At 41.4% G+C, this 27,406-nt stretch overlaps 1 protein-coding gene across 1 annotated transcript in view; it reads right to left on the reverse strand.

Annotated features, from left to right (window-relative positions):
- The window catches only part of COL22A1 (collagen type XXII alpha 1 chain), a 209,404-nt gene that overhangs the window by 131,591 nt on the left and 50,407 nt on the right, over positions 1-27,406 (reverse strand). The window contains exons 4-11 of the mRNA XM_059474675.1: positions 20,724-20,835; positions 13,840-13,963; positions 11,091-11,366; positions 9,998-10,078; positions 9,276-9,389; positions 8,783-8,827; positions 4,759-4,812; positions 3,989-4,024 (exon numbers count right to left, since the gene is read on the reverse strand). Of these exons, the coding sequence (XP_059330658.1) occupies positions 3,989-4,024; positions 4,759-4,812; positions 8,783-8,827; positions 9,276-9,389; positions 9,998-10,078; positions 11,091-11,366; positions 13,840-13,963; positions 20,724-20,835 (842 nt within the window). The remainder of the gene's footprint in view (positions 1-3,988; positions 4,025-4,758; positions 4,813-8,782; positions 8,828-9,275; positions 9,390-9,997; positions 10,079-11,090; positions 11,367-13,839; positions 13,964-20,723; positions 20,836-27,406) is intronic.

Here is a 27,406-nt window from a genome sequence, read left to right on the forward strand (position 1 = left end):
GTCTCTTTCTGGGCAACGAAGGTGTTAGGAATATTCAAGAGTTATACAAAAGTCTAAGAATAGCTATCAGCAGTCAAAACAAAGGTGCAGTAAGCTCCTGGCCCATCTGCCTCAGTTCTCCTCATGGGAGACCTCTCAGACCTGTCCTGTCACCAATTACATTTTGCAGAGCTCCACTGACATCCTGAAGAAGAAAATGTCTTTGTACTCACTAGAGGCTTACAGATGTCTCTCTCTAATTAACTCATATGCACTGTTTCAAACACAAAACTTTAACATCCAGAACAGTCTGCAAAGAGGTGTTTCAATACCTGCTGGATGAAAAGCAACTTCATTTTGTTAATTTTAAACTTGCTAGAAAGGTAGCTTGGTTTGCCTTCCCTTCCGTTTTATAACAGAAGAAAGGGTGAAAATTTCCCGCTAATATCTCCATACCACTCAAAGTTTGACAGATTTGTGTCTTGCTCCCCCTAAAGTCATAACATTTCCAAGCACTTTCCTGCCTGCAGAACCTTTTCAGTGCTCTTGGCCTTTGGGATGCTGGAAGGGTGTCTCAGCACCACTGCATAATGCTCAGTCCTTTGCAAGACAAAGGCAGAAGTTTTTGAGAGCCTCCCAGTTAAATTTTGCATGGAGGCATTGGGAGGGCTGGCTCGTGATGTGGATGGCTGTGCCCCAGTAATGCAGACCTCATGCTCTACAGAACCTCCCTTGTCAGACATGAATTCTCTGACTTTGATCGAGTTACTGAAACCCCCTTTTGCTTGAATGGTCCTCAGAAATGCTCTCCAGCTGCTCCTCCTGCCCCTGCTCCTCTGGAATCAATAGGGATTTGAGATGTGAGGTATAACCCTTCCAGAATCAGCCCTCCTGGTTTAGCAGACAGCCACTTGAATAACCTCCAGAATAAAGCTAAAGCATTCCTTTTCATGGTGATGAGGCTACAGAATTGGATATTTGTCCACGTTTGTCCAACAACAGAAGCATTTGCAAAAGTGAATGAACACACAGTAAAGGGACACAGATTTATGAGCAGAAATATGACAGACTACATCTAAGGTGAAAGGGATTAAGAACTCCAAGGGCTGAAAGATGACAGTAAACAATGGATATTTAAGATCCAACACAGAGCAGCAATAGGTGAATCCCACCTCTCCAGGAAATCCACTTGAGAGTGGTTTACATGGGCACCTGTAGATGCATTATGGTATATTTTTTTTTATATCTGTGTACAGTAACTTGGCTGCATATGCATGTTTCTGTACAAAAAAAAAAGCATCCTCTATCATTCTGAGCTATTTAGGCCTGGCAGAACATGCCAGGCTGCTGCTTGAACCATGAGTTTCCTGGGTACAAAAGTTACACAAGTCCTCATGTCAACATGAATTAGGTTTTCAGCCACAGCTGCTATTATCTCGGGGTTTGCCACTAATGATGTGCTTGACATGTTATATATGCTAATACAAGCATCCTTTTGGCTTTAACTTGGTGATATAACTAAGGTGGTGACCTGGAGAAGCAAGGCCAGTACCTCTCCTGTCCTTCTGGAAAAGCACAGGATTTTCCCTCTGACAAATGCCTCAGACCTCACATAAATGCCATACAAACAGTACTTGGCAACAGCATGGTCTGACAGGTGTTTGGCACTGGCACAGCTGGAGAGCAAGTCTGTAATAAGGGGTGATTTTAATTTTGTCATCTCGGTCTTTTCAAAGGTGAGAACACTTTGTTCCATCAACATTTAGGATGTGAGCCTCATCCTTTTAAAGGATCCCATAGCACATGCATGGCAACAACCACATGGACTGCAGCTGTTAGTGAAGTCCAGCATCTCTGATCCAGCTTTCCAGCACTGGCTCATACCCATATAAATCAAGGAAACAAACCTGTCACAGCCAAAGTGAGAAAGAAACAAGAATTCCTGCTCGTGCATCCATTGTGGAGCAGCAGGCAAACAAAGGAAATACCTGAATCCTCTCCTTCCAGGTGTTCTCCTCTCTGGGAAGGTTTTAATTTCATAGGTTATTCTACTTTGATGGTAACTGGCATTGCAGGCACTTGCAGCCCTGCTCCCTGTGGTTCTGGCTATTTCTTGGGCACTGGAACAGACTGTACAGGGACATGGTCACAGCACCAAGCCTGTCAGAGCTCAAGAAGCATCTGGATTGTGCTCTTAGTTACACAGTTTAGTTTTAGTCCTGAAAGGAGCAAGGAGTTGAATTAGATAATCCATATGAATTCCTTCCAACCTGAGATAGTCCATGATTTTATGATTCTATATCCTGAGGCTCTCTTTAATCAAGCCAGCAGCATACAGCTGATAAATCTTTGCCCTGCACCAGGAACAGCAGTGACACTGAGCCATTGGGTTACATGGGGCACAAACACCCTGGGTCCCATAAACCCTCCCTGAACAGAGGAGAACAGGCTGCCTCAGCTGGCAGAGGTACCAAATAAGCACAACAAGCTGACCATAAACTCAGCATCCTCCAAAGCCTACACATTTCTTTGGGCACTCAATGCTGTTTGGCTACTCCAGCTGAAGAAGTTCTGCTCATACTGTGACATCTCTCTATTTTTCCCCCTCCAGACCTGCAAACCTATTTGTCTATGCATGAAAATAATACAGAGATAAACATATTTTCTGACATTTTTCTGTAGAGTTCAAAACAGAAGAAAAGAAGAACTTGCTTCAACTACAGCACAACTAATACCATAAACATTATGTTTCCCACCACACTGCTGGCTCTCACCACCTGACAAACACGAGCTGGTTTCCAAAGGTTGAATCCTGAGTCTCAAAGGCTAAATTGTGTCTGTCAGTGGGAGGACTGCAGGAAAATGAATGCAGAGATGTGGTTTTTATGGCCCCCATGTTTCGAGCCTGGCTCAATAAAATTTCCTGCCATGAGCAACTGGCATTTCGATTGTAATTTCACATGATGAATTACCACTATATACAATCAATATATCATAACCATAGAAAGAGCAAATGCGAAGCTGCAATGGGCATAAAGGCCATGTTCTCTCTAGTGCAGTATTCTTCCTTTACAATCACAATCCAATAGTTTGAAATTCTCTGAGCAATTGAGTAGCCACAGATTCCCTGAAAAACATCTCAACAGATTCCTTATCTCATTTTCAACACAAACCTTGACTTCTTCCTTAATATGTTCGTCTCCTATCCTGTCAATCTTTTCCCATTGTTCCTTGCAACTTGAAATTTCCCTTTGATCATGAGGAAAACACCCTCAGCCAGGTGTGATACAGAGCTACAGACAGAAAGAGCTCATTCTCTTCTGAAGTCTAGGCATTGAGACTTTTTTTTTTGTGCAGAATAGAAAGTTTGTAGCCAATATTGCCTTGAAATCACCATCTTTTTAAAATGTAAATTAATCCAGTCCTGCTACTTGTTTCCCACTGTTGATCACCAATGAAAGAGTTTTCCAAGATAGATAATACAGAAATTTTCAGTGGTTATTCCGTATCCTCAGTTTTAAGTCCTCCAAGTCTTATTACTCTGTCCTGCCTAATATTAGAAGTAAAAAAATATTCCAGCTTTTTTTCATTCAGTTTATTAATGAACAGATCCAATTGGAAGAAAGACTATGACAGACTTCTCATAAGCCAAATTTAATCCTGCTGAAAAATTCAATAAACTCAAAATTATGCTTTCTTTCTGTTTTTCATCCTTCCAGCCAATTTCTTTTGTGCATTATCCTCCACGAACTCACTGCTGCTTATACAAAGGAAAGATTATGATTTGAATTTGATCAGATTTTCCATGCTCAGTGCACAAAGAAACTCAAACAACATGAAGGGGAGAAGGCAATGAACACTCTAAAGCTTGTCTGCAGAAGGAGACATAAAGGTTCCCTACAAAGATCCAACATCTTTTGTATCCTATGCACTCCAAAAGCAACCTCTGAACTACATCAGGCAACAGCAAGCAATTCATTTGTTAGGCCAGTGAAGGATTAGATCTTACCTTTTCTCCTTTCTCTCCTATGCCATAGGCTTTGCCCTAGAAATGAAAAAAAAAAAGAGCTAAAAATGTAAATTACAGAACAAGGGCATCAAACAACACTACAGATACGTATTTCATATTCTCCTTGTTATGCATCCAAGATCTATCTCTCTTTATATATAGACATACAACTCACTTCAAAACTACTGTAGGGAAAGCAATTTTCTTTGGGCATAATAATTCAGTGACAAATTAAACTAAAAACTTATCCCAAATTCTCCTACTGCAGCCAGGAAAACATCTTATTTTTTATTCATGGAAGAGCATGATGTTACATTTCCAAATGTGAAGTTGCCAACAACACTTACTGGAATGAATTTTACATAGGGTTAAAGATTTTTTTGCCTAAAATCTCAGCCTGGCATTTGCATTAATTACAGCTGGGGGAGGCTGTGTCTTGGTCATCTGAATGTAAAAAGTCAAGAGAGATTTGCATCTTCTTTGTGCTCAGTTGCCTCATATTGTCCCCCAGCAGACGTGCAGCTGTGGTAATCAAGTGCATCCAAGTTCCATATTTAATTAGAAGGTCAGTATTAAGTCAGTTATCAGCTCTCCCCAGGGATGAAACCTTCATCTGCCCCTCTCCAAGAGAGGCCAGTGAGTGCCAGGGAGATCAGGCTCCTCCTGGGATTGGGCACCCAATGCTGTGAACAGGTTCTCACCATGAAGGAGAAAACAACTACTCACATTTTCATTTCCTTTAGCAAAATCATTGGGTATTTCTTACTTACTGACTCTCCTTTTTCTCCTCGGAGTCCAGGAAGCCCTGGGATGCCTCTTTCTCCCTTGAAACAGAAAATGTGTTAATATCACATAGTTAATTCATTCCTTTCTTAGACATAGAAGGAAAGTGATGCAACAAGGGTTTGACTGAAATAATGGACACTTTTGGTTCCACCAGTCTCTACAGCCAAGATTTCAGCTCCTGCCCTAAGGACTGGGTGTACCTAATTGCATGTCTTGTAAACATCCAAGTTTTCAGATTTATTTTCCCTTTTATTTTTCATGTGAAAATACTGGTAGAAGCCTTTGGAGTGCACTGGCAAGGCAGAGAGTTTTCTCCTGTGAAGTACTTCAAATGCCCTTATTTTTTATTAAGAGAGGAAATATTTGCAAAGGTGCTTTGCAGAAGACCTCGAGGGTACATGCCAAAAATGCGCAAAAAATAACCTGAAAATATTGTTAAGATTTTAGAGGGGTTTTTTTATTTTGTAATCCAAGCCCCTTGTTTTCAGTCTAAATTTTCACTAAATTTTCAGAATCAGCTAACCTTTTTCTCCCCCCCACAAGTGTGCAACACACAGAGTCATTATTCCTGCTTGTTCCAATGGGAGAGAGGGAAAGTAACATAGACAAGAGACAATTGAAAAGATACAAGTTATGATGGTTGGAAAAGTTATAACTGGAGAAGGACATACACAGGGAGGAAAAGAGAAAAATGGTCAATCAAAAACCAAGTAAAACTTTTTCTTTACTTTTCTCCTAAAAAGGACAGGAGTAAAGGGGACAAAGAATCAAAGATCCAAAATTTCATAAATATTTATCAGATACAGAACTTAAAATGGTGCCAAACCCAGCAACTGCAGAAAAAATCCCTGTAAAGAATTTTCACACACTTCTCTGCACTCTTAAAACTAGAGGAAGGAGACCAGTGGGGGATATATCCACTACTTGGACTAGTTTAAGGCTATGTGCTGTGCTGCCACCAGTTCCTTCAATTCCTGCAGCACTGGGAGCTGCTGGGGAGCAGAAGGCTCTGCCCACACACTCTGCCCAGCTCCTTCCCGATTCTCACCCAAAATGTACAAACCAGAAACGTGCTGTGCTGAGCACCCCATCTCTCACTTACAAATGCAATGTGCTCACCTATTTGTGCACTGTGACATCAGTACAGACTTAAAATCAAGCTGGAAAAGTCTCAGACCTGGAGCAGGACCCTCCAGAACCAGAGCATCAATATGTCTGATGGCCTCTGCTCTCCCCATATCTCCCCACAGGGAGCACAGCAGGGTTTAATTTTGTGTCTCTATCGAATTTATCCTGATCTCTGCCCCCTCAAAAAAATCTGCTTAGCAACACCAGGAACTGAAAACATTTGCCAGGATCATCCTTTCTTTTCCCTAGGTGAAGAAATGCTTTTGAAAGCACAGGAAATATGAAAGTTTCTTTCTTTAACCTTTCTGCTTTGTTTTTTTTGCTGAAAGAAAGAAAACTCACAGAGCAAGTAGCACATACACAAAAACTATGTCATTGTCAATTAAGAAGGCTGTGGTAAAATTCACAAAAATTTTTATGTGACCATCTCTTTTAAGTCACTTTCTAATTTGGAGGAAAAGATACATCCTGCTAGAGCTTGTCTAAATAAACTGGACTTCACAAACTTCACAATGGTAGGTAAGACTTGTAATTTCTTTGTGTATAAAAGCACCTCTCACAGAGCAAGGATTTTGTCTACTCTTGGATCAATAGCAGTGCTGGAAGAGAGAAGCAGCCTGTTGATCATCAGCCCAGTGCCCCAAGCAGCCATCCTGGCTGCCTGCAAACAACACAGCCTGCAGAGGGACTGTGGAAGGAAAATAAATCAGACTGGGTTGTCATTAGCATCTAAAATTTATCAATAGGACCCAGCCTCAGACATATGAGCCAGTTCTGCCACAGCTATTTCCTGCCCAGCTATTTCCCAATACAGTTCTTTACCATATCTCATTCCAAAACACATCAGCTGCGTCTCCATGCATTACCCTCACTTTGGCAGTGTGGGTCATTGAGGCAGAGGTGTTTATCTCCCAGAAATATTTTCCACTTTTTTTGATAACTGCAAGCTCTCCTGTTTCTCCCAGCCTTTGAAAGCTTAGAGAAGATCAGAATCACATTATCTTCATCTTTCTCTAATAAATACCAGGTGGTAATGTTGGCAAGCTGCAAATAAGCACTAAATTCCTTGCCAAGGGCAGGATTTTAGCCTAGGTAGCTCAGTAATGTTGCAGAGAGAGAGGAGGAGAGCTAAAATTTATTTTTGAACATGGAGCAAGGACTGTGACAAGCTGGTCCTTGGCAATAGCAATGTAAGAACTGCTGTCAAGAGTGGTATTTGTTATTGAATCTCAACATCTTTGCAAGATGGGAGATAAACATACAACTTGCCTTATTTAGCAGATAGAGAAGCTAAATAATTTGTCTCAAATCATCATATTTACAGTAAATTGTTGTCAGATCCTATATTTAAATGGCATCATCCCCAGGTCCTTGAGACTGTTACACAGTCCTGCCTTGTCTGTGTACAAGTCTCAAAACCGCCACAGCCAGGGCAAAGTCACTCGCATCTGCAGGAGTGGGACAGTCCTTTTGGGGTCTGTTCCAGAAAGCCCCTGATGCTGTTCTTGTAGACACACTCCTCTGCATCCACCGGTGTGTCCTGCACCCAGTACTGACCCATGTGAGACACTGAGGCACCCTCAGCAGCACACAGACCTTGGCAAAGCAGGGGAAGACAATGGGATCTTGCTGCAGGGCCCTTTTGTCATTATCACCATTGTCTTTTCTGCAACCTCCTCACAACAGCCATGGCTTTGCTGTTCCTTAAAATAGCCCATAACTATTGAAGCTGTCATGGATTAAAATAGAAAGCTCCTATATAACTTTATATGGAGGCATAAGGAGCCTTTGCACATTTGAGCAGTAATGAGCCCATGTTCTTTCATCCCAGCCTCCAAAAGGCATATTCTTATCCCCAAAACTTCTCTCTGCAGACAGCAGACCAAGCTTTGCCAAAAGACAACACATCTCTGAAGGTGTTTGACCCTCCAAAACCCAGAGATTATTCATTTCCCCTCCCACAGTCTTTCATAATAACTGAGTGACTTTTGGTGGGATGCTACTCAGTTATTCACCAAACAGGTATAAATTCAGTGACTCAATTTGCAGAACCAATTCAGATGAAAATATTTTTGAATATAACTTTTCCCCTAAACATCTTTTCAGATAGTAAAACTGGGAGCCACCAACACCACCAGCTTTCACCTCTCCTGCCATGTTGTGACTCTTACAAGCCCTTACTTTGAGTCTATTGCCTCATGGCTCTCTCTGTAACCAGGCACAGAAGGAAAATGTGTTTGTGCTGAATGCACACACATGTATATCAGAGAGGCCTGCAGAACAGGCAGGGTAATAGAAAGGCTGCACTGTGAAGCTTGAAGCAGACATCACAACCACTCTCCTACCCTTTTATCTAGGAAGAAGAGTACTGGGGGAAGTGGCCTATATTTAACAACATGACTCAGGCAGTCTTGCTAAGGATAAAAGATTGAGACTGATCCTTTACCCTTAGTCTCAAGAAACTTTCTGAAGTGTGACTGGAAGGCTGCTACCTCAACTATGCACGTGTATCATTGTGAGAAAGGCACAGCATGGCAGCAGCACCTCTGTTTCAGGTGACCTGCCATGGAAGCTGTGCATGACCTAGTGAATAACAGTATTGCAAAAATGACAGTTTAGAAGCTACAGGAAAGGATTTTGCAACACATTTACTCTAAGAATGATGTAAAGCAGCAAAAGAGAAGCCTAAATGCAAGCGTAAATTAAAGATACAAGATCACAAAAAACTTCTGCAGTCCCAGGCTCATCCAAAACTGTCTGAACTTAATGGTATACTAAATTGACTCTCATTTCTCACAATCTTCAAATCCTCAATTTACTCTGAAATTGTTTAGCTGTTGCTGTTTTTATTAACCAAACGAACTAGGACGTATTACTGACCTTTTGACCCTTGGGACCTTCAAAGCCAAGTGGACCCCTCTCCCCCTAAGATAAAAAAATACATGATTAATCAAACTTATCTTCTCATTTTATATTCAAGCAAGGGGCCTGATCCTAGGAGAACAGGAGGACAACAAAAATGTTTTCAGGTTTAAGCAGAGAAGACAATAAAGCTGACATGCCCTCAGTAGCAATGACAATGAAGCTGGTTTCTCAGAGGTCCCAGTCAGAGCCAGAGAAAGCAAGCATGTTCCTTTCAAAAGCCATGAGATTTTTTTCACTGTGGCCACATTTACCTTCATAATCTGTTTAATTTTATTCGAAGAAGGATCAAATAACTGAACTAGATAAGAATAATCACTTTGTTTTCAATGTTGCAACCAGGACTACCAGCATGACCAGAATCACTGAATTAGGCAAAGAGAAAACACCAGGGAAACTTCCTTTACCTCTATAGACATCCCAAATGAAACACTCTCATCTCAGCACTCACCTTTTGTCCAGGAGGACAGGAGCAGTTGAAAATCTTGAGATGTCCAACTTGCTCACTGCCAACAGTGGGCCTCACTTCCAGGGGAGGTGCTTCTGTCAGGACCGTGACCTGGCACTGCACCCAGACACTCAAGGTCAGGACAAAGCCTTAAATGCCGGAAAGCTTCCCCTTCCACCCACTTTAGACAAATCCCACAGGCACCACTGTGACACACAGCCAAATGTGTCCTCATGAGGAATGAAATCCCACAAAAGCCATTCATCGAAGCAAAAGGGGAAAATGTGGCAAAATGAATAATGAACCTCTTTAACCAAAATTGAGGGGAGAAGAGTGAAAGGAGGGTGGAGGTTTCTAGTGAGAGTTGGGCACAGGAAAATAAACTGCAACTGGCACTGTTTTTAGCTGTTTCCAAATAAAGCCAGTGGGAAACATGTTGAATATTTCATGCTGCATTTCTGTTGTTCTATCATCACTTTGGGGTTTTGTTTCCCTTGACAGTTTGACAAGGAAAGAGGAACTTGGAAACTTCAAATTCCTCATACTCATCCCTCTGCAGTGGCCCTCCTCTGAGCTGCTACACTGCCAATTACACAGTTAGGTTTCAATCACCCTTATTAAACAAAAATTATAATCCCACACTGCCACATATTCCCTGGTTTATGTAATAGATTTCAGTGGAAAGTGTTCATGTGAAAATGAATAAATGACAAAAAGGAGCTTACTGGTCCAGAGGGAATGTCGCAGCAGGTCTCCAGCTCGGCGTGCCTGGAGTCACAGTAAATCACCATCCTCTGAAGATCAAACTGGGAGACAAAGGGAGGCAGCATCTCAGACACAGTGAATTATTAAAGACCCTGTGTCCTTTTGCTTGGACACAAACAGAGCAGGCAAACACAAACAAAAAACAGATGGTGCAAACTTCAGAGCGGTTCTGTGGATCCTGTAGTCAATCTCTATCTCTCCCTATCAATAATAGACCAATACCTCAGCATGCTACAGGAGCTGAGATAATAAGACTTTGAAAATGTCTATTCAAATTCTGGTCCAGGTTTTTGTGCAAATCCCCATGTTCTGGCCAAACTTCTGTCTGAGAAGACATATCCTGGCCACGTCTATCCTTCCTAGAATTTCATCTAGACACAAAGTCTATTTTCCTCCTGTTGTGCCTTGCATCTTCTGACCATTTATTCCTGCGTGAGAAATGCTATGAACACATTTGATATGCACATTCCATCCATTTTGCACAGCCAAGAAAGATTATACAAGTCTGAAATACCAAACTATCACACATAAATTATACCAGGGTAACACTGCTGCTGGACAATCAGCGTGTGTGTCTTGACTTTGGTTTGTTTGTACTAGGGGTCATTTAATATCTGAGGAATGGAGAATATATCACAGCTCTTTTGAATTAACAAGTTTTCTTTTTCCCTCCAACTCTTTTTATCACCTGTAGAAACATTCATAATGCCAAGATCAGATGAAGACTTTTCTGTGTTCGTCAGTACCCAGTTTGATGATATTTGTGTACAATTTTGGTTTTGCTTCTAACTGTAGCACATTCTATGACTAGACAGAAATACGAAATAAATTTCTCATTTTTAATCCCTATTTTGGAGATACAGTATCACATAAAAATACAGCAAATCCTGTGCATCATAAGGTGCCAATCTGTCTTAACTATGTAACACTGGTCCCATATCAGCAATGCTGCCTCAGGAAAAGGGTCAATTACAACACAACCCCCCTCATTCACAGGCTGCAAACCCAAAGCTGAGCCTCCACCCAGCTCTAACCAGCAAGCGCAGTACTTACATCAATGGGGACACTGTCATACAAGCGTTTGCCAATCACAGTCTTTCCTTGAATGTCAATGTTCTCCCTGTCCTCAATGGGCAGCACCTGGACCAGCTTGCAGTCTATGTACAGGGAGACAGCCTTGGCCTGGATGCTGAGGGCGATTTTGTGCCAGCCGCGGTCGAACAGGTCGCTGACGCGCGCGTTGCGGAACACCACCCTGACGGCGTCCCTGGTGAGGCCCACGGCGTTGTACTCCAGAGCCTTGTTCTCCCCATCCAGCCTGATGGACACCTGCGAGCAAACAGGGGGGTCTGCTGAGAAACAAAGCCTCCTCCTTCCTCCTGACTGCTTTCCATCAGCACCCACAGCCCCAAGCAAGGGGTGGCACCGGCTGCGGTGAGAAAGCGAAGAGCAGAGGATGGAATTTTGTGGGGGATATGGAAAAGAAGCCTACTTGGGCTCAGTGAATAATTGCTCTCATTTACTTGGGCTGGTAAATAAGATGAGGCTCCACAGGCTTCGGGGCAGACCCACAACTATAGGACTATAGGACTATAGGAATGTGCCCTCTGTTGACAAAGTGACAAAACAATCTTTTGTCCCCCTATGAGCTTAGAAGTTTCTCTCCTCGATTAAGTGAAAAAGCATCTCATAAGACCTAGTGGACTTCACCTCAAACTTAAGGATAGCTAATTGGACAAGAGCCAAAAAGTCCCACCTGGGCAATTTACTAGAAAAAGAAGAGAACATAGAAACTAATCGCTTTTGTGGGGTGTTTTACCAGGGGCAGGAAGGGCTCTTGCACCTAAATTGGTTTTTCTATGTAAAGAGTTTGTTATTTTGCCTTTTATTAAAATCTTTTTGTTCCCAACACTGCCACAAAAGCCATCCTGCTGATTTTATGCCTTCTAAGGTAGCTGAGCTACCTTGGGTGTGAAATAGATCTCCAAGAGCTTATGAGATCTGGCTATTCTCTTATGAGACTCCTATTTCACACAAGCAGCTAAAGCCTTCTCGTGTGAGTACAACCCTTGGCATGGTTTCAGCACAGGCCACCTAGTGCCATGGCTGGGTGGTGGTGCAGGTCATGGACACCACGCAAAGGCATTTCCCCAAAGCTGAACCTGGTTTGGATCCCTCTACCCCATGTTCTCCTCCACTGCCTCCCAGCAGGCTCTTTACTCCCATCACATGTCCTCAGGTGTCCCATGGGATATGGAAAAAATACCTCATATGAAACCAGTGAAACCAGTCTGCTGAGCTATGGCACTGCCCACACTTTTATTTCAGTTGCTTTGGACAGAAAACTACACCCCAACGTCTGTACTGCAAGCTACAGAGCAGGCAAAAATAGGTGTTTGAAGACATGCAACTTTGAGTTAATTTACAAATTGGTGTCTTCTTTTACCAAAGCCAGTCAGCAGCAGGGATTGGAGCAGGCAGAGCCAGGAATGGTGTGCCCATGAGCTGCAGGGCCACCTTGGCCCTGAGCTGTGAGTGATGTGAGCAGCCCAGGGTAGGCTGACTCCACCTCTGACCCAACTTCTCCCTGCAGCTGAGCACTGTGCTGACTGGGAATGCCAGTTTGGATCAAAGTTGGCCCAGAAGCATCTGCATCTGTGAGCTGTGCAGGTCTGCAAGGGAGCAGCCAAACCACAACCAACTCCACATGGAACAAGGCTCATGGGGCTCTAAGACACTTCTGGCCCCATAATTTTTAAGGCACTTTTGAAATTATTACTGGAAATATTGAGTGTTTTTCTCTCTCCACATCTAAGCAGTTCAAGTTTTTAACTTCCTGCAAGAAATACCAAGTGATAATTCTCACTCTGCAGCAGCTAGGGATGTATGTAGCACAGTAAATCACATTTTATTTAATGAAACTTCAGCTGATAATAACTTTCATATACACCTTTTACCACTGTCTCAAGCCCAGTTATCTAATTCTCCAAACTGCACCTGTTCTTCACTGATAGTTCCCAAAATCCTTTTAAACACCAGTCCCAAAGCAGCAATACTGAATTACAGAGCTATGTGAGCCCATGCTGACAGCACACTTTAGAGTCCTGGGTAATGCCATCACCACTATATTTGGTGCTGAGCAGAAAAATGTACAACCCAAATCACTCCCTCCTCAAGCACCCTCAAAACCCTAAACTCTACCAAGCTTCTAAAAACTTGTGTAGGGACATTCAGCCCTTTAGTACATACTTATAGTATTTTTTTTCTGAGGACCTGAGAGGTCTTGAAAGAAAATTATTTGATCAAATTGTGCAGCAGCCAGGACTCAGAGTTTTGGAACTATAACAGATGTCACACCCACACCCAGAGCAGGAACCCATAATGCATTTACAAGTCACCTAGAAGGCTGTACAAAACTTGACATAACTCACTGCTCTGTAGTACATCCCTGCGACAACCTTTTCCCAAAAAGGCAAAATATTTTCCCAAAGCAGAAGGATCTGAACAAAACAACTGAAAATTCAACAGTAGTTTCAAGAGCAAGGATGGTATTTTTTTGTCCCCCTTTCGAACTCACACATTCATTTGCATCCTAATAACAACCAAGGTATATACAAACATTTATTTGGGGTTCGAATTAAAGGTAAAATATTTGCAGCAAAATCCACTGAAAAAGTAACAGAATTTTAGAATTTTTACCAGTTCACAAGAAAAAGGAGTGGGAGGTTAAGGCAAGAAAACTGGCTCATGGCCAAAAAAAAAAAAAAAGGCTGTTCCTGCTGGCTATAAAAGAGCCTCTTACCTGTGGTATGCCATACTTGTCAATAATCTGCCAGATATACCAGTCCTCCTTCCTGGAAGCCTTCCGGAATTTGAAGGTAGTTACAAAGGCATATTCATCAGGCAGGCCTTGTGGAAATACATCCCTGGCATGGGGAGGGGAAAGAGAGCAATGTATCAGGCTTAAGAGCAGAACTTCTAAAACTCTCTCCATGTCCCAGCAATGCTTTCTAAAAGCATCACTGTAGTTCCTAAAAAATCTGCTTTATTTGGAAGCCTGAAAAGAGATGAACATGAGCTGGTGCCCTCCAGGTTCTGTCTCTGAGGAGCCCTTTCATCATTGCAATAGTGAAGCTCTCAAATTGGCTAAAATATAATGGAAATCTGCAGTTGAGTATCCATCATGTTAAAAAGGCTGTTTTTCACTTCATGCTTCTGTTCATGAAACCTGTAAATAATTCTGTTCTGTTCCAGATGCACTGGAGACCTGTAACTTCTGAGAATGGCCAGGAACACCCAAAACCCTCTAAATGTACCAAATTATAGCAACAAATATTATAATGTCTGCCCAAAACAGGCACTACAGCTCAGGTCTTTGTTCTTTAGCTGGCAGCCCTGGATAACAGAAGTTTCTCAAATCAAACATTGCAAACATATCAGGCAGAGATTTACCCAGTGTGACACCACAACCCCTGTACGTAAGCAAACACATAAAGTAAGCAAAAATCCAACACTGGTTTTCTCTACTTCATCATAAAAACCTGTCATAGCATGGGGATGCAGGGGGGTACAGAAGGGATAACTAATCCAGTATCACTTTTTTTTTTTGTTACTAGCCATTACTGGATGCATAAGAATGAGAATGAACAGAAAAAACATCTCTCTTGTACCTCTGGATCTTTGGAATCCAGGTGTATAATTCAGAGACAAATGCATATTTTATATCAATAGCTTTTTATGGATTTATCTCATACAGACTTCTGCATCCTCCCCTTGAACTCAGGTAAACTTACAACACTCACAACATCCCTTTGACAAGGAATCACCCACTGCTGCCCATTGCATAATGAGCCTTCTCCTCTTTGTTAGGACCAAACTCAGTTCTTATCAGGGAAAACACAATGAACGTATTCTTTTTCTATCTTTTATGCCATCCATGATTTTTCAAACTTTGTGTGCTATGCCTCTAAGCCATCTCTTTTCCCACCTGAAGAATACAGTTAACATTATTCTTCATGCCCAAGCCAGCCTGCTCCTATAATCATTCCCAAATAAACCTTTCATAAATATCAGAACATCTGAGCAGTCAGGCATAAGCACTCAATACAAAACAAAACATAATGGCAGCAATTAATGAAGAACAAACTATGGAACGTGGTCCTAATGAATAGTTAACATAATCCATCACTATGCAAAAACTGGCACAGTCCAAGGCACATAAAACCAGAAGCCTTTAATTGTATTAAAAGCAAAAAGTCCTCTAAATTTCCAGAACACTGTTTTGCAGTTGCAGCAAATGTTGAGATCCAGTCTTTCCTAATGCCAAAATACCTGATCATATTTTATTCTGTGCTTTGAATCTCCCATCTTTTCAGCCAAGTTATAAATTCAGAACACTCTGGTTTCATCCACTAATGTGGCTTTTGCTGTATAAAGTGCCCCTGCAGGATATGCACCAGTATAAGTTGGTTTTCCCTCTAGGCAGACAGAGACTTTCTGAATTCTTCCAACACAAAAGAAAACAGAACCAGGCTCTCACTGGCTCCCTTAAGAAATCCTTCCTTTGGGAGAGCAGACAAGGCTGTCTCACTTCTTGGTACTAGTTTTTTAACCAGGGAGGTCCCAGTTGCCTGGAAGTTAGCAAATCTACAAGAAGGGCCAGCAGGAGCACATGGAAGTGAACAGAAGTAGGATCTGGAAGGAGGGTTGCCTTAAACTAGGTATTAGGAAAAAATTCTTCTACTGTAAAGGTGGTCAAGCACTGGAACAGGGAAGTGGTGGATTTGCCATCCATGGAAATATTCATAGAAAAGGGTGAATGTGGCATTTGGGGACATGGTTTAGTGGTGAACATGGAAGTGTAGCATAACAGTTGGACTCAGTGATCTTACAGGGCTTTTCCAGACTTTTCAATTTTATGGTTCTGGACAGCTCTTAGCTGGGAACATGAATGTCATTATGCAAGTTTAATTTCAAAAAGGGTTTTCAGATGTTTAATACCCAGAGAAATAACTGGGAGTTAGGTACGTAAACATCCCAGTGAGTCTGGCCACACCTCATCACACAGGGCTGACAAACAGCCCATCAGGTAGATTTAAACTGACAGAAAGCCATTATGACCCATTACCTGCCATCCTCAACTGATTTTTAAAGCTGCTGAGGAACCAGCTGCAAGTTCCCAACAGAGAAAGGTTTCATGCCAAAAGCAAATCTGAAGACACTCTCATTGCTTTGAAAATGTGATAAAAGCTGTTTCTGAAGTCATTGGTCCCTGTATCTTTTACAGAGCTGCATTGCTACATAAATAACAAAAACTTTGTTTAGCAGTTTTAACTTATTTCCTCACTTAAAAATTATCTGCATCTACAAGTTCAGCTTTACTTGGGAAGTAAGAGCAGGAGCTGCTGTCCCCAGAAATGTTTTATGTTCTTCTTTCACACAAGGCTGAATTGAACTGATGATCGATATTGTGGAACTCTGCTGGATGCCTGGTACCTACAGGGAGCATTCTGCCAGCTCCTTGGTCTATAATTCTGACAACAGGATAGATTGCAAAAAAGGCCCTTATAAAACTCCATGACAAAAGAATCCCCCAGTGCTGCAGGTTAGTCCAAGAGTCAATTAACTCAACTACAAGGTCAGGTGAATCACAACTTTTACAAGAAAAAAAATATTAGTAAGAAAGCAGAAAATTCTTTTAACCATTGCTGGTTTTCAATATACAGCAACCTTCTCACATGCTTTAATTTGCAATAAGAGCTTTCATCTGTGGCAATAAGCATGAGGTCCTACATCTATAATAACACTATGGAAAAAATTATATTATCAGTTCTCATTTCAAACACTGAATCCAACAACATTTAATAGGGTTTTTACATTTGGTGAGGAAGAATGCAGTTAATGTACTTGAGCAATTTGACCAATTTTACCACAGCTAAGCCCGTTAATATGAAATGTAACCCATAAGATCTGCAAAACCAAGTTGGAGGAAGCCAGTTCTTGTAAACATGCTTCATATCATGAGAGGCTCTCAGAACGACAGGAGGAAAAAAAATCAGAAGGAAAAGGAAAAGGGAATGGAAAAGGAAAAGGAAAAGGAAAAGGAAAAGGAAAAGCTATAGAAGGATGGATCTCATACATCCTTGGCAGACATCTTTTTGACTTCTACTTCGGAAACCTCAGTGATGGAATAGATACATCTTCTCTAGGTAATTTCTTCCTGTCTTTCTCTGTCCTACATGCTGTAAAAAAAAAAAGAGGAATCTGTCCTAAATCTAACTTGCTGTCATTTAATTTTCCCAAAACAACTTTTTTCCATAAGAAACCATGTGAGCAACTTGTTTTCCTGGGCTTGCTGCAGTATTTTCTGTGTTTCTCAGCTCTCCCTACAGTCCTTTACTCACTACAAGACCAAAAAAGCCTTCAGTAATTCCACCTCCACCATGCTTTATCTCCTTCACTTTGTTAGAAACAGGAGACACTGAGGGACCTCTTGAGATCATCTCATCTAAAGAAGGTTTTTCTTGTGCTTAGATTTCATTGATTGACATTATTCCCATTCCTTCTTGTCCTGTCAATGAATATGACTAAGAAGATTCTGGCTGTGTCTCCTTTACTTCCTCCCCATCAGATATTTATACACATGGGTAAGATCCTCCCTCACTGACTCTTCCCTTCTCTAAGCTGAACAAGGTTTTTTGTCTCTGCTCTTCTTAATATGCAATATTTGTTTAAGAAAAGTAAGAAAAAAGGAAGCTTTCAACCAGTTCCATGTTCAGTGTGGGAGTTTTAGTTGGCTTTTTGTACAACTTCTTCTCTTGGAAGGGGACAAATGATGACACCAGGGCAGGAGCTCATGGAGAAACCTAAGGCAGCTGACTGAAGTCAAAGCTGACATCAGGAGATGCAGAAAAACACACCAAGGTATCATGCCCTAAACAACCCAAGACTCTGTATTGGTACAACACTGTGCCAATATAAAGAGCAAATAGATCATGACCAGAAGCTTGGCCAAGCATCAGGTAATTCTGTGAGTTGGTAGCCAAGATCATGGTCAAGTCAGGCAGAACCAGACCAGGCAAGAGAAACCTGAGGATGGACATGGCCAGTAGGAAGGCCCTGGAGCCACAACTAGGAGATACAGAACAAAAGGTTGAGCCAAAATCTTGGCATTAGCCAAGACACCAGTATTGAGAAACAAGTCTGAGCATCCAAAACCAGAATTCTGCAGCACAGTTTTGGCCAGAAGATCCACTGAGAAGCCATGAACAAGCAGTAGGACAGGCCCAGTTACATGAGGAGTGAGAAAAACCACCAGCCAGATTCTGGGGCCAGTCCTCAGACAACTGCAGAGCCCTGTGAGTCCCTCAGTGATCAGGTCCTTGACTGAAGCCAAGCTCTGGCTGCTGGGTTTGCTTGCTCACAGATGATGCCTCACCACAAGGAGGAAGAAAGTTCATAGTTGTAGGTTACAGATCAGAAGATGAGTAGGCACATTTCCCAGACAGCTAATCTGGCACTTGGTAAAAGTACTATTGTTTGTATAAAAGAATACAAATCCTTTAAGCAGATAATAAAGTGAATTACATATATTACTCAGTCAATGATTTTGTATCTAATTATGAGATGTTGCTATCAGTTGCTAAACATTGCTGGAGGTTATCTGTGAGCCACGACAGATGTTTTTGTTTGGTTTATTATTCCAGTTATCGGTTTTGAGCAGCTTTACAAGATTTCATTTTCTGTGAGCAATGACCCCATATGCAGCATCTCAGAGTCCTGGCATACAAATGCTGAAATGAACCAAATATGCAAACACCTTCCATGGTGTTATACCCATTTGGGTCCATTCCCAAACCACAGGAGTGTGAAAGTTACAATACATAAGGCTGAAAATGTGAAAATTCTCCTTGAATTCCATGTTTCAGAATAATTCAACAGGAATTTTATTCACTTCAATCTACAAATTTGGGATGTTTTACTTCTAATTGTCCTGGGTGATAAAATATTCTGCTTATTTTCAGGGCACCAGCAAAACCAAATAAATGGGTGCAATCTGAGCAGATGGAAAGCCGTCATAGCTGGTTGGTTTGGCTTCACTCCCTCAGTCTTTCTGAGAAAACAACAGAAACAGCAACAACAAAAAAGTTCTTCTACCCTTACTTTGAAAAAGGAATTCAAATGGATAACGCTCTGTAATCTGTGCTTTCTCCAATGGTTAATTAAATTCATCCTTAAAAGCACGCCCTTCTTCCCTGCTGGTTTTTGATGCCAAGTAGCCACTGCCTTTCAGCCTACCATGACCCTTTACCAAGATTTGATTTCCCAGAGGTTCCTACAGAGAATGATCCCTTCAGTTGTTGGCTGCTTCTTAACTTTACCAGTCTACACTGCAGTTCTAGGATTTCTCACCATCAGACTTGCTTCTCAGGTCTTCAAACTGTCATTCACTCCATTTCTACCGACTGAATTATGGAAAATAAGGCTGGACACAGCAGCAGTGGAGACTGAGCTGTGTGATATGAAGATTATCAGCTCATACTTGACAGTTCCTGTTTATACTCCAAGATTTGCTCAATTTTTCATAGTATCACCCAGAACCCAGAGATCACAGTGAGACAAATTAAATATCTTTCTTACCATCCAAGTGAAATAGGTTTATGGTTTATTCCCATCCACACTCAGACCAGTTATATATATACCAAACCTAAGATGTCTTTAGCTGGCTGCATTGAATCAGATCACTGATCATGACTCTGTTTACTCTTGATATCATTTATGGACTCTAGAGAAAACAATTTTCCTGTCAGTATATCTTATTTTTTTTAGTTGTATTAACATGGAGAAAGAGGGGGGATGGAAAAAGAGCACACCAATCCTGTTGGTTCCAGGATGAAAAAAATATATTGCAAAATCAAGGAAATGTAATTCATAGGACAATCTCAAAAATGCAGTGACCTGAGAAAAAGAGATAAAAGCAGAATAAAAAAATAACAGGCCTCATCCATAAGAAAGAAAAGAAGTATTATTGATTTTTTTAAGCTGAAGTTCAAACCAGCACTGAGAAATTTACTGCAAAAATGTTAATGATGACATTCAATCCATGGCTCATAGTTAGACACTGAAATTATGCACTCACTCTTTTCAAGGCTAATGCTAGCAGGGCTCAAGTGACAACCCAAAGAAACATTTGTGATAAACTGTGACACAACTGACAGCCTCAGGTCCTAAAAGACTCTGAGGACTGACTCCACATTGACACAGGATTAAAAACTGCTCATTCTTCTACAAGGCCAGAATCCACATTTGCTAACTGGTCACAGCATCTAGCAGCAAGTAGTCTCTTGTGTTTAGCACTTTTTTATCTCAGTGGGAGTGAGATATTCAATATTCCCTTTAGAAGCTTTTTAGGAAGCCCTAAGTTCTTTTGTGAATGTCTTGATACTGCTCCTCAAATCATTGAGCTACACCAAGCACAACTCATATTCTGCCAGGATGGAGTCTGCAGTGACTGCTGAGACTCCTGACCACGTTGTGCATATTCTGTGCCAGCTGAACTCAAACAGCTGCTCAAAGCAGAAATATACCTGGAGGTGCCAGATAACTACTGCAAAGTTAACCTAGAGGAGCCAAATAATGTAAGGCAGAAGTTCAGATGGAAATAAAGTGAAAACCCAAAGTACTCACTCAGTTTTCTGAACAACAGGAAAGCTTCCAAGCCGTACATAAGCACTCTGAACCCCATCTTCTTTCATTCCAAAAATCTGCTTCACACTGAATGAATCCATCAGGTCAAATCCTATGTGTTACAGAAATATAAATAAAAGGCATTAATCAGGTAGTGGGACATGCCTCCAATGTACTTACATGGATCTCTTAGCCTACAAACAGCACTTCAGAAATGAGCCTTGTTCTTGTTGGAAAAAGCCAAACAGAATTCTCATATCATCTAATCCTCGCAGCCCCAAAACCAAGCTTAAACTCAATCTGTCTCAAGCTTGAACAGGCTTTTCCAGAAATCAGTAGCTAATTTTTGCATTGCCACAACGTCCTGAAGATGCTGCATAATTCATTAACTCCCATGCAGAAAAATGCAGAGGTGCAGACTGAAACATTTATTCATAGAATAAGAGAAAACACAGAATGTTTTTGATGGGAAGGGGCCCTCAAAGATAATCTTGTTCCAACCCCTCTGCCATGGGCAGGTGTGGGAGCTTGTCCTGGAGAGGCTGGGCTGAGAACTGACCACAGAGCCACACAGCAGGCAGTCGGTGCTTCAATGTCCCAATACCAACACCAAATCTTGGGAGAAGTTACAATGGATAACAACCTGAAGAGCAAAGGATTCTGGGACTAACAGGATGTGGCCATGCAGATCAACTGCCTGTGATTGGCCAGAAAGCTTCCAGAACCTTCTATGAGAGACTATATATGTATCTGTGTCAACCCCACTTTGAGGTCTTCTGAAGCAGAAAGTTTCAGAACATTCTGAAATCTTATGTTTTGTTTTGCACTCTTGTTTGTGCACTCTTGTTTGTGATATTATTTATTTAATATCATAATTTAAAGGTTTGTGCTTCTTATATTTATTTAATATCATAAATATGTTCAGGTTTGGCTCTTCAGTGGAACCTGTCTCTCCTCTGTTGCTGCACCACGCGGCTGCACCGCCAAGACCAGAGCATTTGCCCATGCACCCCATGGATCCCCGGGGTGTTGTTCTGACCCATCCCTGGCTGCTCCACTGCTGGCCAGGTCAGAGATCACCAACAGGCAGGTGATCAACCTGATCCTTCCCCTAGATCAGGTTTTGTAAGGCTCCATCCAGCCTGGTGTTGAAAACATCCAGGAATGGGGTATCCACAGCTTCCCTGGGCAACCTGGCCTAGTCTCACCACCCTCACTGTAAAAATGGAATGGTTTATATCCAAGCTAAATCTACCCTCTTTAAGTTTTAAACTGTTGCCCCTTGTCCCATCACTATGAATCTTGATAAAAGGTCTCTTTCTTTCTTGCAAGACCCTTTCATATATTGAAAGGCCATGAGAAAGTCCCCCTGGAGCCTTCGCTGAACATCCCCAACTTTCTCCAAATTTCTTCACAGCAGAGGTGTTCCAGCTCTCTCATCTTTTTCATGGACCTCCACTGTATATCCACTCCAATGGTCCAGGCCTTTACTGAAAACTCCTTGTCCAAGAAACTTGACCACATACATTTTTCATATAATTTTAATACAACTTAGTCCAATCATTATCATGAGCTGTTAATCTTGCTGGAAGACTGTTGCCTAAAGTTTCTGACTTTGTTCTAACAAGGCATTTTTAGCTCAATCTTAAGCTTAAATCTTAACCCAAAAGTGAGTTTATGCAGCTCCAACATCAACATGGCCCCAGGCACAAGGAACACGATTTTGTGACATGAAGTCCAAGGTGCTAAATCCTGTGAGAGTGGGGGGTACAATGGTGCCACAAATGGTTCCAGTTCCTGGAGATGCAGAACTGTGTGGATGCAAACATCCTGCTTTTAGCTCCAAACTGGCTCCACAGGGTGCAAATCCAAACTCCCAGAACCAAACACACTGTGGAGTTAGAGGCAAAGGTGGTGTAAAAGGCAGTTGTGAGCAACTGAGCAGAGAATATGTGTTTTAATTTTATTCAGACTATTCCAACATTATCTCCCCCTCACACATGCACAATTACACACATTAACTCCTGGTTTTGTAATTCCAGCACACAAACCTGGTGACATAAGTGTAGCTTATTTGGATAAATTGCTTTTAAACTATGGCAGTTCTTTCAACTTTGTTCAGTTAGCGAGCTCTTGAAACTTTTCTAGGATAGGTAAACATTTTTATGTGATGAAATTAAGCCTGATGATTCTTGGGTTTCTTAGTTGTCCTCCCCAACCTTTCAGGCTGAAAGGCACTGCAGAGCTTGAAAACAGATTCAACAGGAAAAGGCACCAAACTAATGCTATTATTCTTCCTAATGATATTACCTTACTATTCCTATTATTCACATTTATATGAATAAATAAGTACAAAAACCGGTGTGGGCCAATACCTAGGCAAATCAAACTAGCAAAAAGCAAATAAAATGTAAAGATTCCATCATTTTCTGGACCTTTTTTCTGAAGAAATTGCTTCTGAGGAAATATAATCTTAATTGTTTGCAAAGACAGAAATGGCTGTCTGGTGCCAAGTTGAGCCCTTTAGTATTACAGTAACTTTCCTGGCAGTCAACAGCTTTTCCTATTTGTCCACTCTATTTTCAGCTATTACTGGGCATTTGGGAGGGCAAATAAAGCAGTTAAAGTGCTCCAGGGCCTCGTGGCTGCAGCTCATAATCACCTCTGCAGCAGCTCCAGTGATACACCCCTCTGACACACTGCAATCAGCCAGGATTGCAGCTGTAAATCAGGGAAAATAAACCCCACCAGAACATGAGAGCTCCCTCCTGGCTGTCACAAACAGCACCATGACTTGTCCATACGCTCATTCCCCCACTCAGTGCATATCCCATATCCCTCATCCACACTGCCACAGGAGCTGAGGGAAGTAATTGAGAGCTGCTGGCAGGGAGAGACTGCTCTGACTGGGTAAGGGAATTGTCAACCACTCACAGGAGAGGAGCTGTGGATGGAGGAGGCTGAAATGCTGCCCAGGTGACATCCTAATGTCCACTCACCAGAGGCCCCAGGCTGTGAAATCCTGCTCATTTCACAAGTCTTGTAAAGCTCCCTTGCCAAAAATGCCCAAGTGCAATATACAGTGACAAGAAGCTCCTGCCAAGTGTTCCCATCATTAGCTCAGATCCAAAGCTGCTCTTGTTATCTCTGACAACTCAAATGAACGTTCACATCATGAGCAGCTCTGAAGTTGTGCACACTGGTATGCTTTTCCAGTGGAAACAAGCATCAGATTCACTCACCCTCTTTTTTTTTCCTGAATTTCCTATCAAAATGCACTTTTAAAAGCCTAAACAACACCATTAAACATAAACACGGCTATCAAAACTACTTTTTTGATACATAATTTGGCGTAATGAAAATAAGTCATGCTCTTACAATATAATCCCATTTACATTTAGGATTGGATAAAGCACAAAATTAAATCATAATAGGATTTTTGCTTTTATATAGACTATGGATTGACAAATTAAAAATTGCTTTCTCTGTTTTTAATTAATTGATGAACGAGGATAGCTCTTTGAAAAATTAAATGCAGATCCAGAGGAAAGTTAAGTCCGTAGGTGTGTCAGAGGCCACACTCAGAAGCAAAGGGTTTTTTACTTTAATCACACTATTAATTTATTCTGTGCCAAATTTAAATATTGGCCAGCTGGTGAGATAACCTCCACTCTTGGATACTCTATTTACAACCTTAAAGGTAAGGGACGCTTTGGTTGCTGAAAATTTCAATAGAATTACAGAAAATTTGTCATCAGGCCATACACTAAAAAATTAAGAACTCTGCCAAGAATGAGATGTATCTCACCTAATTTTAGCTGTCTGAAAAGAAGACATATGATAGATGGAGGTTTCCTCAGTTTCCTTGTGAGTCAGCAGAGAAATTTAGGAGTCATTAAGACAACTCATTTTGAAGACAGGCTGAACCCCCACCTGAAGTGCCTGAAGTGCCTCCATTTTTCAGCAAAAAGGGAGATCAAACAGACAGGAATTTTTACTAAAGTTGTCTCACATGCATTCTGCTTACAGGGAATGCTATCCACTTTGTGCAGGGAGTAAAGCAGAGGTAAAGAGGACAAAAACTTTAACAAATCCCACATAACTTACATTCACATTGCTTTATTTGCCATCAGAATTGCATAAAGGTTGCAGATTTTTAAATTCAGCTTGATTAACCAGCTAATATTTTCAAAATCGCTTCTGAAGAGCAAAGGAAGAAGCAAACCTAAAGTATTTTTATTTGAGCTGAGAAAGTACTCAAGGCAGATTACCCAAGTGGAACACACAAAGAAATACACACACCTTGGCAAACCTCCAAATGAATTTATGAATTAAGGGAACCTCTAAGATTATTTCAGCTGAAGGACAAGCAAATATATTATTATCATCATCATCACTATTACAGCTACTAGTAGTATTACTACTGTTAGTATTAATATTACTCCTATTATTACTGTCATTTTGTTTAGTTTGTGTGCCTGGAAGCCCTTTGCATGGACTATGTTCCCTTGATTTTAGGAAAGGAACTGGGATTGTGAGGTAGACAGCATGGAAGTTTTAATTTTGGTTTTTTTTTTAGTCTTTAATTACAATATTAATGTAAAAAATAAGCAATGCTGTGATCATTTCTGCAACACCTGACTAGGACATTTCACCTGGCAGTGTTTGCACACTAACAGTTCAGTAAAAACTGCTCAGTGAAATCTTTCCCCAAAGAGTTAAATGTGTCACACAGCATTTCTGTGCTGGAGTTACAGCAGAAATAGTCTGTTCTTTGGTTTTCCCACCACCAACGAGGCACCACATTGTCAGTAGCATATGGAAAATGAAATGCCACATGTAACTTCCCAGTTCTCTCTGCAAGTGAATGGGAAAGAACAGAGTTGCCCAAATTAGCAAGTGCAAAGATGCTGTTACCTCTTGCACCATGCCCAAGCACAGGGTGAAAGGGTAGGATTTTCCTATTCTCAGCTGCTTTGATTTAAAAGATGGTTTTTTGTATAGCAGGGCAGGTGTGGTTTCCCAAATGGCTCATAAACTGCTTAATCAGTAATGCCATAAACATGGCATTTAATAAATGCTCTTTGATCTTAAGCCTCTTACTTCATTAGAGCTTCTAAAACAATATGTGGCCACTGAAACCCTCTAACACGATTACATCTCCTGAAAGCCAGCAGACCCTAGTCCATATTAAAATTAAAATAGTGAGCGGAAAGAGAAGCTCAGATTTGTAACATCATACTTGGCTTGAAAAGTAATTTCTTATGCACTGCTCTGCTGATCAAATCAGCCGAATGTCTCAGTGCCTGAGAGTTATAACCCCCTTACAGGAAGCAGCCTGTTTTCCAGAAGCAGAAAACACACCCAGATCTTTCTGTTGCAGGGAGAAGATGGCAAAACTTGGCACTGGACAATTTATACATCATCTAACTGCAACATGCAGCCAGGTTCTCTTTTACAGACAAATGTCCACAGTGCACCCAACACCGCAAAGCCAAAGGGTGAATCAACAGCTCTGTACTCATTCTGTGATCGTACAAGGTTTTTTCAAGATTTTTATTTGAACTATGGTTGGTTGCCCTGAGAATGGGCTGTATTTCTGCCTGGCTCCATTACAGATCTGATATAGGCAGCATGGTGGAAGCTGATGTGAATGTTGAGATTTTTCTGACTTTCCTTCCTTCAGGGCAAATAACCCACAAAAAAACAGAAAAAGAGAGGAAAAAATGTCAGTTTTATTAGCCAGAAAACACAGCAGTGAGCACATTTGGAAAGGCTTCTCAAAGCAGGACAGAGCCATTGACTTCTTGTTTTACCCAAAGCAGCTTTCTGAAAAACGTCTCTTGCTTTGTGTCCCCAAGGATCGCAAGATAACACTCACAGGGGGAACAACTGAGCTACTTCTAATTGTGAAAGTTTTTGGTGAGACAACAGCCTGGAGAGGAATGTGGAAAGTGAGAAAGGAATCAGGAAAGGCTCTGGACATCACAGCCTGCAGTGTGGTGTCTGGAATGTATTTGCTACAGTGAATTGCCAGCCACGAGCGCTAATACCAAACAAAGCAGCTTTTGCAGGAAACGCTCCATCCTCTCCTCTTGCTCAAACTGCCAGCTGAATTATAAACCTTGCCAATGCATTGATGAAGTGTCACCAATGGCCATGATCAGAGGCATTGTCATCACCTGCTGCTTCACTAACACTTCTGAAAACAGCAATCTGTACAGCCTGTGACAAAATAGCTCATGCTGCTTTTACTGGAGGATGGTCAATGGCACTGAGCTTTATTCAGTGTGTGAATTCTTATGAAAAACAGTAACACCTGGGAGGCTTTCAGCAAATACATGAACTTGTCTGACATCTCTGCCCTCTTGAAAGTTTTCACAGATTTCTTGTGCCCACAGAGAAGAGCCTGCATGCTCTCAGTGTTCAACTCCTCCGGTGTGGTCTGCAAGGTTATTGCCACTGTAAGGAGTTCTCATTTTTGTTATCTTAATTAATTTCTGTGCTAATATATACTCTAAAAAAAGAGGAAAAATATGCTGTCATGCCATAAAATAAGGTTTAATGAGATAGGTCTAGCAATCAGTTATATCAAGGCAGGGTGTAGATGAAGTTATTTTTTTTCTCCTGTATCTAAACATTTGGCATCCTTATCTTCCACAGTGCTCTACACTGAAAGCAGC

Source organism: Ammospiza nelsoni, chromosome 1, assembly GCF_027579445.1.
Source record: "Ammospiza nelsoni isolate bAmmNel1 chromosome 1, bAmmNel1.pri, whole genome shotgun sequence".
Lineage (NCBI taxonomy): Eukaryota > Metazoa > Chordata > Aves > Passeriformes > Passerellidae > Ammospiza > Ammospiza nelsoni.